The sequence below is a fragment of the Microtus pennsylvanicus genome, chromosome 1 (assembly GCF_037038515.1).
Source record: "Microtus pennsylvanicus isolate mMicPen1 chromosome 1, mMicPen1.hap1, whole genome shotgun sequence".
Classification (NCBI taxonomy): Eukaryota; Metazoa; Chordata; class Mammalia; order Rodentia; family Cricetidae; genus Microtus; species Microtus pennsylvanicus.
The window spans coordinates 57021886-57035850 of NC_134579.1; the positions used below are offsets into that span (position 1 = coordinate 57021886).

General features: G+C 42.6%; 1 protein-coding gene across 1 annotated transcript in view; it reads right to left on the minus strand.

Annotated features, from left to right (window-relative positions):
- Window positions 1-9355, minus strand: part of Cep97 (centrosomal protein 97) — a 31839-nt gene extending 22484 nt beyond the window's left edge. The window contains exons 1-5 of the mRNA XM_075964398.1: window positions 9241-9355; window positions 5919-6061; window positions 3780-3938; window positions 2099-2200; window positions 566-679 (exon numbers count right to left, since the gene is read on the minus strand). Of these exons, the coding sequence (XP_075820513.1) occupies window positions 566-679; window positions 2099-2200; window positions 3780-3938; window positions 5919-6061; window positions 9241-9283 (561 nt within the window). The 5' untranslated portion in view covers window positions 9284-9355. The remainder of the gene's footprint in view (window positions 1-565; window positions 680-2098; window positions 2201-3779; window positions 3939-5918; window positions 6062-9240) is intronic.
- Window positions 9356-13965: the final 4610 nt, after the last annotated feature.

Sequence of the window (13965 nt, forward strand, 5' to 3'; positions counted from 1 at the left end):
ACCCAGACTGATCTTCAGCTTTAACCCTCCTGTTGTCTATTTACTATGTGCTGAGATTACAGACATAAAGGACTTTGCCTGACTTGAGAAAATCCTATTGGGAAACATAATAGAAGCCATGGAAAGTGGATGTCTCTCTCCTACCAATCACCAGTGATGATAATGGTAGCATTACAACTGAAATCCAGCCTGCTGACCTCCAATGTTAAGAAAAAGGAGAAAGGAAGATGCTGATGCTCTAGGGCCAGATATTTCACCAGGGCAGTAATTCTCCCAAGGTGATCTAAAATGAGCTTGAGAACCTCTCCTATCTCTCCTGGACTTGTCCTTCCTAGATCCCACAGAGTCCAGGACTTGTCCTTCCTGGATCCCACAGAGTCCAGGACTTGTCCTTCCTGGATCCCACAGAGTCCAGGACTTCCCCTTCCTGGATCCCACAGAATCCTAGACTTTTTCCTTCCTGGATCCCACAAAGTCCTGGACTTTTTCCTTCCTGGATCCAACAGAGTCCTGGACGTTTTCCTTCTTGGATCCCAGAAGGAAAGATCCCAGAGTCAAATTTTACCTCATTTAAGTCTCGGATTTCATTTTCTGCCAAAGACAATATAGAAAGACTTCTGGGTAGATAAGCAGGTGCCATTCTAAGAGAAGTGATGATGTTTCCATGTAAAAGCAAGGTCTTGAAAGAAAAAAAAAATACAAATCAACAAATTATAAATAAATTGACTTGCCAATGCCAAAACGGTGCATGCAAGAATAAAAAGACCTATTTTGTTATACTTCTCATCACACAATTCAAAGATTAATACTTAGAAAGCTCCTAAGTGGTCTTTAGCCCAACAAGGGTTTAAGACTTATCCAAGAACACATAATTGATGTATTATCTGGCTTTGCTATGAGAAACTAGCATGATATACAATTTCAGTTAATATACAAAGCAATTTCCAACATAGTTATTTATTTCCTTTTAAAATATCAAAATAAATACGGATGTGGTAGCACACGCCTTTAATCCCAGCACTGAGGAGGCAGAGGCAGGCTGATCTCTGAATTTGACACACCAAACAGACAGCTGGATGAAGACTTAGGCAAATGGACCACTTGCATTCAAGACCAACCTAGACAAGATAGTGATACCTCATCTAATATATATATATATATATATATATATATATATATATATTATAAAGCTGGGCATGGTGGCACATGCCTTTAATCCCAGCAATCTGGAGGCAGGGGCAGTTGGATCTCTGTGAGTTTGAGATCAGTCTGGTCTACATAGCCAGGACAGACAGACAGACAGAGCTATATAATAGAGAGATCTTATATAAAAAAAAAAACTTGACTTTAGGATGGATTACTTTAAACTTTACCAGAATACTGTGTGTGTGTGTGTGTGTGTGTGTGTGTGTGTATGAGATATATATATTAAAGTCCCTAGCATTAGCTAAATTCATCACATTCAGAGGATGGGAAATAAGAAATAACTAACTGCCAAGCGGTGGTGGCGCACGCCTTTAATCCCAGCACTCGGGAGGCAGAGGCAGAGTTTGAGGCCAGCCTGGTCTACAAGAGCTAGTTCCAGGACAGGAACCAAAAGCTACGGAGAAACCCTGTCTCGAAAAATCAAAAAAAATAAATAAATAAAAAAGAAATAACTAACTACAATGACTACTTTCATATAAAATAAATAAATCACTTATAGGAACTAACAATCAATTTGGGATGACCTACGCGCTCTTGCGCCTCAAGAGTACATACTCTTGTGCTCAGGAGTTCCAGAAATAACCAGGGCAATACAGTTAGACTTTGTTTCCAAAAAGAGAAAGGGAAAAAAAGTTCCTAAGTTGTTACAACAAAAACAACCAGGCAAGCATATTGGCAAACACCTGTAATTCCAGCACTCTGGAAAAATTAAGAAAGCGCTTGGTGGCCCTGAGAGGTGAGCCTAGGCTTTACTGGGAGACTCCTTCAAAAGGGGAAGGGGGGGGCATTCTTAATACACAATATATGGCAGGCTGAGTTTATGCCAATGAGACCACACCTTTAGTAACTTTTTATTTGTGATCATTTTAAGAGGTAACAGAAGACCCCTTACCTTCAAAGACACCAGTTTTGACAGGTCACCTATCTGGGGTATGCTATTGTCCGACAAGTCCAGGTGCTGTAGCGCTGTGCAGCTACTGATTTGCTCCATGGTCTATTACAAGAAAAGCATCACATCAGTCCGTGCACGTAAAATCAAAAATCGAAATTGGTCCCTAATTCTTTGCAGCTGAGCCCCCGCCTCCTCTTGTCACTAGACGCACAGCAGCAGAGCTGAGCAAGACAAAGGGGAAAGGGAGAGCAAAATTCAGAAAGAAGCAAGCTTTCAAGGACACCAAGCAGTTCATACCATCTCAGGTATATAGAGCCCAAAGAAATTTCAACGGCATCGAGCTGCGAGCAGAGAAAAGAATTCACAAATTTATAAAGAAGCCACACAGTCTATTAAATCCTGGCTCCACGGTCAGGGAGGACCAGAGTCAAGGCAGTGTCTTCTAGGCATTATGGGACCACGGCACTCCTGAGCTCACAGCAGCCGAGGTCATGACCTGCACAAGAGCAAGCCAGTTAGCAGTTTAGCACAGAGGGAGAAGGCTTCCTAGCCCCACCCCCGAGGACCTACAGACAGTTAATGGCTTCTGAGAAAGGGACGCTCAGCTGTCCTTAAGAGTATGACTCCTAGTAAGTCAATCACATCCAGTGGACGGCACCACACCCAGAAGACATAGACAGCATAAATTCGATTCAGTGGGTTATTTTTTAGAAAAATACATACAAAGAGAGGAAATCAAGTTGGGTAAGGAGGTGGGAATGGATCTGGAAAGTTAGGGAAGGCGTGGTAGATGAATATAATCAAAATATGCTGCATGTTGTGTGAAATTCTTCAAGAATGAAGTAAAAATATATACATATATTTTTAATTTTGGGCTCTGCAATTTCTTGGATGTATGAATTGGAACAAGCATTAGCTTCTCTGTACTTCAGTTTCCCTATCTACATAAGCCTGACAGCTTGCAGGCTGACATGCGCTCACTAGAGACCTTTAGGAAAGTACCTAGCAGCAGGTGGCTGCTCGGTAAAGGCAACGGTTTTTATCATTTACTCTAGTCCCCTTACCTGGCACATCAGAAAACAGATACAGAAATGTTTGCTAATTTGTCCAAAATTATATATCCCTGTGTACATAGTAGGAAAGATAGAATACAGATCTATTGACTTAAAAAAAATTTCCATCTACCATTAAAATTTTACTTAAAAGTTTAACTCAGTGCCGGGCGGTGGTGGCGCACGCCTTTAATCCCAGCACTCGGGAGGCAGAGGCAGGCGGATCTCTGTGAGTTCGAGACCAGCCTGGTCTACAGAGCTAGTTCCAGGACAGGCTCCAAAGCCACAGAGAAACCCTGTCTCAAAAAACCAAAAAAAAAAAAAAAAAAAAAAAAAAGTTTAACTCAGTGGGAAAAAAAATCTCTTTCCTCATGATTCTAGTATTTGATTTATTTTTTCAAGTATAATATAGATTCTCTGTTCACATTTGAAAGAATACTATACTATGGTATATGTTCATAATGGAGGCTTTTTAAAGTTTATGTTAATACAGATTGTAGAAGTAGATATTTTCATTTTTTAGTCTATTTATTTCTATAGTTGCCATGTTTCTTTTTCACAGAGAACAGATTTGCTATGAAAAAAAAAAAATCAAAAGTTAATTACCAAGAAAAAAAAAAGCCATTCACCTTCAGATTATTTCCTGCTAAATTCAGCCATTCCAAGTGGATTAGGTCCTTCAGTCCTTCCACGCAGCCAATACTATTATGAGGTAAATTTAACACCCGGAGTTGAGTAAGTTTGGCCACGCCCATCATCCGAACCAGCCGATTATTAGCCACTGACAACTATGGAAAGGGAACATTATTATTCCTAGAAACAAATATATATGTCCACACATATTACTTTTACACTGTGGTAGATGGCCAGACATTACCCAAATAGACACACACACACCTTCTATTTTTTACACATATTATATACATCTATTACCTACAATATAACTTGTTTGTTCTTCTAATCAACAAAAAGTATAGGTTAAGCCTGTTATGGGGTAACCAACTGATGCCTGCTCCACAGGAAAAAATTCACGTGTGTTAGTGTAAACCCAGCCAAAAACCCGTGGCTGGAGATGACATAGCCTAGCGAAGAAGAGACTGATGACTTTTGCTAAGAGGACATAATATTCGCATCAAATTGCCTTCTAAATAGCTGCATGCACAGCACAGAACAGGGTCAGCTATTTAGTGCTGTCAGCTCTATTCAGAGATTAGTGGCAACTGCAGAGACTCATAGCTGATCAAACTGCAGGAAACAAATAAATAGCTGCTACGTGCCCAGCCGGAAGTAAGACATTTGTAACATCCCTTCCAGGGCTCCAGGAGTGTGGTAGGAGAAAGGGTAGAAAGAACCTAAGAACAGGGAAAAGGGGAAAACCATGGAATATTGACTTCTAGGTATGACATGGCTGTTGTGGGTTTTGTTTCGTTTTTGTTTTTCTTTTGTTTTTTCAAGACAGGGCTTTTCTGTATAGCCCTGGGTGCCCAGGAATTCACTGTTTCATATATATATAAGCTCCACAAAAATTGTCTTCATAACATTAGGTATACTAAATAAACATTTCTTGTTTATTTCCTAGCTTTGGTAGAGTACTAACGACCAAGCTCCGAGTATGCTAAGCATGTACTCTTAGCACTCAACACATCCAACCCCAACATTCTTGGATGAATAAACTCTTTACCTCCAACATGAAGTAGAAATTATGTTAACACAATATTTGTCAACATATAATGTTCTCTTTAAATATACATATATTTATTTATGGGACTAGAAAGATGGCACTTGTTATCCTTCCAGAGGATCAGAGTTCAGTTCCTAGACCCAAGTCAGGTGGCTCACAACCACGTGTATTGCCACCCTCCAGCTCCAGGGGATCTGACCCTCTCCCGGCCTCCACATGTACTCATGTCATATACACATGGCAAACATTCATACAGATATGCACAAATAAACATAAATAAAGCAAATAAACAAGATATTAAACAACTTTAGAGAGAGAGTGTGTGTGTGTGCAAGTAGCGCACTTGCAGGCACTCTGGAGCAGGCACATGTAGTGAGCCTGACAGGATCGCCATTACAAGATGGCGCCGACATCCTGTCTTGTTGGAAATAAACAACTCCATATTTGGCTATGCCTTTGAGAGCTGCGTGTCCCCCGCTTCCCGCATGCACGGTGGATGAGGATCCTTGAGCCTATCCCGATGCGGTCTGGTGTCAGCTGTTGGTGGCAGCCAATCACAGGGCGACCCGTGTGCCAATTCCCTATTTAAGCAGCTGCCTCAGTGCCCTTCACCCCTTCACTTCATGCTCTCTTTCCCCTTCGCTCCTTGCCCTTCCCTTCCTGCCCCTCGTTTCCTGCCCCTCTCGTTTCCTGCTCCCCATCAATCAAGGGTACTCCAGTAAAGCGTGATCTGAGTAGAATCCTGGTGTGGTGGTCGTTCTTTCTCGCTGGTCGAGAGGTTCGCCACAGGCACACAATCAAATGTCACCAGCATACTCTCAGAAGTCAGTTCTCTCCTGCCTTGGGGCACACACAGATCAAACTTTAGGCCTCTGCACAACCCCTCTTACCTACTGAGCCATCTTCCTGGCCCTATTTCCACTTTTTAACACTGTTTTTCTAGACCACTATAAATGCAATATATACATATTCATCTTCAGAAGTTAGCATATAAAATTTTAAGGCAACATTTACCGCTTTCAACACATGTAGAATAACTTTTTGGTTTTGTTTAGTAATAAAATAGTCTTATGTAACTCATACCCACCTGTATTAACTGTTTGCATTTCTCTAGATTTTCCAGTTTAATAATCTGATTTTTATCCAGAATCAATGTGTGAACATCAGCTTCACAGGGCAAGTTGGGACCTAATTTCTGTAGTCCCTGCCCTGACCAGTTCACCACTGATCCTTAAAAAGAGAAGACAACTTGTTAGAAAGCAAATGTGACAGCTGAGCTTAGCATTTTACACTGAAAAAAAAAATGTGCATACATATTTTAAAATACATCAATGCACAATAAATATAAGAATTTAAAATGATAGCAATCTAGAGCTGTAACGATACACGTTTCCTCAGAATTTCCAAGTTACAGGCTGGGGTATAGGGCAGAAGCAAAGCCTTTGCCTAGCATGCAAGGCCCTGAAGTTCCCCTATTTTATACCCAACAACAGTATTTTAAAATTAGGGCTTAAGTTTCTTTTTTGAGTTTTTCGGTTTTATTATCTGGGTTTTCATTCTTTATATATTTTATTTTCCCCTTTCTTATCCTTCAAACTTTTTCTTTGTTTTGGGTTGTTTTTCTTTTGCTGTTGTTTTATTTTGTTTGATTCGAGACAGGGTCTGAAGCTGACCAGGCTAGCATAAACTCTATGTGTCTAAGGCTGGACTTGAACTCTTGATGGGTCCTCCACTTCCCAAGTGCTGGGATTATAGCTATCACCACATCAGACCCTAGAACTAAAATTTTTTATAGAGATCCAACTCTTTATAACTACAAGTATATCTTCAAGTGCCCAAAGTAGTGTGTGACAGGAGAGGAGTTAGGGGGACACATCATGCATGCCCAAGAAGGCCTGAAGAAAATGCTGGGTGTCCTGCTCTGTCACTCTCTTATTCTCTGGATGAACACTCTCTCACTGAACCTGGAAGTCAGCAAGGCTCCACAGCATTGCAGGCATCACTAGGTCTACAGGCATTGGGGGCTTTTCACAGGAATTTCAACTCCAGCCCTCATGCTTCCAAGGCAAGTGCTCATACCCACTGAGCCAGCTCTACAGCCCTCACTTTGTTTTTCAAGGCAGGGTTTCTCCCTGGCCTGGAACTCATCAAACAGAGTAGGCTAGTTTGATGAGTTAGCGAGCCCCAAGGATCTGCCTGTATCCACCTTCCCAGCACTGAGATTACAAGCTCCAGGCACCAAACTCAACATTTCCCTTGGATTTGGAGGATTGAACTCGGGTCCTCACTCTTGCACAACAAGCACTGTACCACTAAACTATCTCCCCAGTCGCTTTGAAGTATTTTGAAAATCAAGCATAGTTAACTAATCGATAGAATAAAATGATTCTCTGATTTCACAAGGTTGGTGTAAAGAAGCCAAATAAGTTGTACTTAGCCTCAGACCTGGCAGACAACACTCAATAAAATATGGTTTCGGACTATAGCTCCCTAGTTAACCACTATGGACAAGTTTCCTTCTCTTTTTCTCCTTCATTTTTTCAGTCTGAAACCCCCCCCCCAATTAAGGTGTTGTCAGGTTTGATAACTGAGACCTCTCTCCAAGAGGCTGGCTGCCCCCTCACTGTGCCCGCCAGCGTCTTTCCTCTGTATGTGCAAAATGCTGAGTTAACTTTCCTTCTCTATAAGTTGTGAACGATAACCATAGTACTCAGGAGACAGAGGCAGGTGGATCTCTGTTGAGTTTGAGGCCAGCCTATCTATATAATGAGTTCCAGGACAGGCAGAGAGAAGATACATAGTGAAAACTTTTCTTGAAAAGAAAACAAAACAAAAAAGCCGTGCAGTGGTGGTTCACAGCTTTAAGTCCAGCACTTGGGAGACTGTGAGTTCGAAGCCAGCCTAGTCTACAGAGCATGTTCTAGGTGAGGGGCTACACAGAGAATTTAGTCTCGAAAAATAAAAAAAAGGGGGGAGGGGGGTAGTACACTTCTGGTAGTACACATCTTTAATCTTAGCACTGGAAAGGCAAAGGCAGGAGGATTTCAATGAGTTTTAGGCCAGACACAACTACAAAATGAGACCCTGTCTAAAAAAAAAAAAAGAAAGAAAAAAGCGAGAATTCAATATAAAAAATGGTCTACATAAAAACGTTAAATAGCAGGGCGGTGGTGGCGCACGCCCTTAATCCCAGCACTCGGGAGGCAGAGGCAGGCGGATCTCTGTGACTTCGAGGCCAGCCTGGTCTACAAGAGCTAGTTCCAGGACAGGCTCTAAAGCTACAGAGAAACCGTCTTGAAACCGCCCCCCCCAAAAGTGAAATAATATAAGAAAGTTGCCCAAAATATCATCTGGCTTTTAAAAAGTGGCTCTGTAAATGCCAACTGCTACTCCTATCTGTTGTCTTGGAGTGCTAAAGAGGTTTAGGAAAAGTAGCTATCACAGGCATAGGGGGCGGGGCCAAACTAACTGCCAATTTCAAATTTACCAGCAGACTGGGACTACCCTAGGAAATAATTTCTCGGGACAGCTCTCCTAGACGGTTTCAATGTTTCTCGGTTTTCTTAGCACGAGAGGTGTCACGAGCCCCTTCTTGATGGATGAAACTAGAAAAGCGCGCCGCGCGTTCGCACACAATTCCGAAGGGTCGACACACCTTTTAGCCGAACTCCTCCCCTCAAGAATCTGATCAGGATCCCCAGGTTATGAGCCCCGACTCTACCCCAGTCTGCCCCAATCCAGCCAGCTGCTACCACGCCTCAGAGTGTAACCAAAACAAAAGCTCAGGTCCGGCGCCCCACGGAGGCATCTCCCAGTTATAGGCGCACTCCTCTCCTGCGCTCGGCCAAACAAAGACCAAACTCGATCCTAGGACCAGGCCTGCAGAATGACGGGGTAGCAACGCGTGTCCCGGTCACCCCCAGATTCTATCACGGGTACTGGCCACTTCCAATGAAGAGTTCAGGCGACTATGATGCAGTATCAGATAAGATGCTTCCTGAACGTTCTCGGAATTGATGAAGAGGGGGGAGCACAAGAAATAAAGAGACTCTGCCGATTTTCCATGGACACTCGGAACTCAAAGTAAACGTCCCAGAAAGGTCGCCGCAGTCCGAAGCCCACTGCCCAGTCAGACTAAAGAGAGCGCGGGACGGGGCGCCAGGCACCGCGAAGGCTCCTGGGGGCTGGAGTCCCTCATTCAATCTTCACCGTAATGATGCCGAACTGGACCAGAGAGCGGGACTACAACTCCCAGTAGCTAATGCGCCTCCGCGCTGCCTTCAGCCCCGCATCAAAAGAACTGGTCCAAAACTGCATGTCTAAACCCAGGCTTTCTCTTTACACTAAGCACCTATTTAATATGACTTAGTGAAGTAAACGTTGGAGCTTAGTGGTGGGGATCAGCCTACCTTCTCCCGGAGTCACAGCTCCGTCGGCTCGCGCTACCGCCATACTTGCCGCTTGCTAATGGCACCAGGCAACCGTCCTCAGCCGTTCTGTAGATCATGTAGTCGGCAGTGGGGAACTGCAAACTACAGCTCCCAGAATGCACAGCACCCAACAGGCCCAATTGGCTGCCGGATGGGAATCACAGGCTTGAAAGTTAGTGGTAAAAAAGAGCTTAGGGGACCCTGATAGGTGAGCAAGCTGCAACCTTAGATAAATCATTTCACTCCAGATCCAGGTGTTAGAGAAATTTGACACTTGCACCACCTGGCACATTATAAGGAGGTTATTTTAAGTAAACAATTTGAGGGCTCATTGATAGAAGTCTCTATGACAGCTACCCATTTTGACAATTCTGAATTAAGTTTAAAAGGTTTGAGATTTGCTATAGGAATGACTAAATATTTTAAGACTGTCAAGATGGATACATTGTATTTGAAATTTTAACTAACTAAATGGATTTAAAGCCACAGAAACAGACATTTTTGTTTTAAGGGGTGGTTCTTATACATTTAACAGAGCTTTTGACCAAGGAGTGTGTTTGATACATAAGTGCCCAGAACTTTTTCTGGAGTATTCAAAAGAAGTTTAAAATACCTTCCAAAGTCAGTAACACTTACTCTGCATGGTTGGAAGGGACAGACTCATCCCTGTTTGATCTAACTATGAACTCAGAAAGAGTGGAAATTATGATATTTGGGGAAACTTGATAGGGACTTTAAAGGTAGCTCCCACTTTTGTCACCAACTTCTCCACATACTGACCTCTGCCCTTGCTGAAAGGGCGCTCCAAAGTCTGAACTTTCTGTTCAGGAAAATCCAGTAATTAGGCTTCCAGCTCTTTGGGCTCACGATTCAAAAAGCATTTCCTCTGTCTTGGATTCCCTTTTTTCTTTGACATCATTTTCCTTAAAGACCTATTCTGTTTCCCATGGTTCAGTCTAAAGATAATTTTCTAATTCTGAAGAATGAATAAAGATCCCTCCTTTCTTTTAACTAAGAGATCCCTTACTTAGTAAACAGTCTTATTATTTTATATTTATAAATGTAAAGCAAGCCGGGCGATGGTGGTGCACGCCTTTAATCCCAGCACTCAGGAGGCAGAGGCAGGCGGATCTCTGTGAGTTCGAGACCAGCCTGGTCTACAGAGCTAGTTCCGGGACAGGCTCCAAAGCCACAGAGAAACCCTGTCTTGAAAAAACAAAACAAAACAAAACAAATGTAAAGCAAGCCAGGCATGGTGACCCAAACTTTTTAATCTCAGCAGTCTGGAGGCAGAGGCAGGCAGATCTGTGAGTTAAAGGCCAGTGTGATTTACATAGTGAGTTCTAGCCAGAGCTACATAACAGAGAAACTGTCTCAAAAACAAACTGGAGGGCTAGGGATGGTTCAGAGGTTAAGAGCACTAGCTGTTCTTCCAGAGGTCCTGAGTTCGATTCCCAGCAACCACATGGTGGCTTACATCTATCTATAATGAGATCTGGTGCCCTCTTCTGGCATGCAGGCATGCATCGTGCAGACATTACTTATTACTTAATAAATAAATCTTAAAAAAAAAAAACAAACAAAAAACAGGCAGCTGTGAGCTACCATGTGGATATTGGAAACCCAAACTAAGTCCTCTGTAAGAATTTCCTTTTAAACTGGAGATTTCCTTTTAAACTCTAGCAAAATAGTCCTTGAGTTTCCTTTTGGGTCTATTCCTAAATTCTTTCATTAATGAGACTAAGAACCCCAGGAGGAAACCCTACATTCCCCTATAACATGTGGCAGCTTTGACAGGACTTCCCAAAATAGTCCAGTAACAGAAACAAGCCATAATTTTAGGACAGGACACCAGCAAACCCATACACCAAAGTAATATTTCCTACCTTGGCCAGAATCATAATGTTCTTGTTCCTGTCCTAGATCAAGAGTAGAGATACCTAGGCTGGAGAGGTGACTAAGATGGTTAAGAGCACTGACTGCTCTTCCAGAGGACCTGGGTTCAATTCTCAGAACCCACATGGCACCTAACAACTGTCTATAACTCCAAGATCTGACACCCTCAGACAGACATATGTGCAGGAAAAACACCAATGCACATAATATAAGAATAAATAAATTATTTAAAGAAAAATAGAGTAGAGATGCCAAAAGGAAATTCTGTTTGCTGGGTCAGTTTCTTGTTCTCTCTTCCTCTAAATAAGCATCCCTTCCTAGAGATATACCTGACAGTGTGACCAAAACTCCAACCCACAGCTTATCCCTGCTGGCACACCAGCCTGGAGTTGGACCTCTGGATTTGCATGGTGGGAATGGGTGAGATCTAGTCTCTGATTTCGTCTCGTCTTCTAAATAATTTTAGTATTTGAGGGGGAAGTGCTATAGTCATCTTAGGAGACATTGAAGATGCCACTGCTTTGTTGAGACCTCTTAAAGGAAACCAATTTCTTTCTGGTAAAAAGAATGGAACACCTCTGTTCCTGAGTGGAGACATGACATTCTGATTGTTCCAAAAAGCAGAATATTACATACTATTTATTGTTATTTCTCTTATGGGTTAATCTAACTGGGTTAAACACATCTTTAATCCAGCACTTTGGTGCAGGGAAATCTCTGTAATTGTCACCTTGCACCATGTGGCTGGTCGTCTGCTATGAGGCTGCTTACACTTGGCAAGGTTTTCTCTCTCCCTCTTCTCTAGCTCCCTTTTCCAATAGCTGCTCATATTTACAGCTTGCCTGTCCTGTTGTTTTTCTTTCTTTCAAAGGATAATAAAATTGTCCTCAAACTTTCAAGTCTGTCTCTAAATTATTTTATTTAGAAGACTAAGACAGTGATGGTGCACACCTTTAATCCCAGGCAGGCAGATCTCTGTGAGTTTGAGGTCAGGCTGGTCTACAATGTGAGTACCAGGATAGCCAGAGCTGTTACACAGAAAAACCCTGTCTCAAAAAAAAAAAAAAAAAAAAAAGACTCCAAAACAAGGAACCTCAGTAACATTATCAAAAAAACCCAAAATACATCAGAACCTTCTCTTCAAAATCACTATCCTGTTTTACTTTTGAAGATTTATTTTCTGTGTGTGTGTGTGTGTGTGTGTGTGTGTGTGTGTGTGTGTGTGCAGAAAAGAACCTCCAATGTGGTTGTGAGCCACCAATGTAGATTCTGGAAATCAAGCTCAGGCCCTCTGCAGGTGCAACCATCTCCCCAAACCCCTGGCTTATTTTGTCATTTTAAAAGTCCTCAGAGGGTACCTCACTTTAATTCTGAAAACTCTGACACTGCTGTCATAGCTGGAGTGGGCTCTAAGGAGTGTGGAGACAATAGTTCTGGGAGGGGGTAAAGAAAGGGCGGCAGATCTCTTCTATTTAACAAAGTACTTAGAAAGGGGACCCAGCAATATTAGTGGGTGAAGGTATTCAGGAGCCAGATTCTTTCACGTTTACAATAGTAGCTGGGAGAGGGGTTTGTTGGATTCATCTGTTCTGCGTTCCTCAGGACAAGGCCCAAAGGTTAGATGTTCCCATATGATCACATGACCCAGCAATACTTCCCAGACACAGACACACCTTTGTGTTCCGGGCACCAATCTGACATTTAAACCAAACCACTAACCTTTTAACAAAATTGCCTTCTTGCTCTGAAATTTCTGAATGAGTTGGAGAATTCTACTAACTAATCCTGCAAATCTCTCAGAAAGGTAGTGTTTCTTGGCAGGCGCAGACCTCTTTCATGTCTATCAGCAATGCACATTCAATCCCCAGTTCTGTCTCCCAGTTTCATTTGCCCACTGTTACCGGAATGATCCAGGCAAGACAATACCCTCTGTCACATCAATGTCGCCCTCAGAAACTTCCCAAACACAAACTGACCTCGTTCGACTTCCACCATTCACTCCATCCATTTTCATTCGAGGCTTTTCACTGAGGACTGACACAAAACACTTGTGCTCGGCAATCTTGTCTACTTCCCATAGCCAGGAGGATAACTATATGTTTTTCCTTGGGTTCACCTTCTTATTTAGCTTCTTTAGGATCACCAATTATAGACTCCATGACCTTTATTTATGGCTAGAAACCAATTATGAGTGAGTACATCCCATGTTCATCTTTTTGGGTCTGGGTTACCTCACTCAGGATAGTGTTTTCTATTTCCATCCATTTGCATGCAAAATTAGAGAAGTTATTGTTTTTTACCGCAGCGTAGTACTCTAATGTGTATATATTCCACACTTTCTTCATCCATTCTTCCATTGAAGGACATCTAGGTTGTTTCCAGGTTCTGGCTATTACAAATAATACTACTATGAACATAGTTGAACAAATGCTTTTGTCATATGATAGGGCATCTCTTGGGTATATTCCCAGAAGTGGTATGGCTGGGTCCAGGGGTAGGTTGATCCCGAATTTCCTGAGAAACCGCCACACTGATTTCCAAAATGGTTGCACAAGTTTGCATTCCCACCAGCAATGGATGAGGGTACCCCTTCCTCCACAACCTCTCCAGCAAAGGCGTGGGATGGGAGTAAGGGGAGATGGGGAGAGAAAAGTGAGAAGGGGAGGATGGGGGGAACTTGGGGAAACAGGATGATTGGGATAAAGGAAGGTTGGATAGGGGAGCACGGAAGCACAACTCTTAGTTAAGGGAGCCACCTTAGGGTTGGCAAGAGACTTGAACCTAGAGTGGCTCCCAGGAGACCAAGGC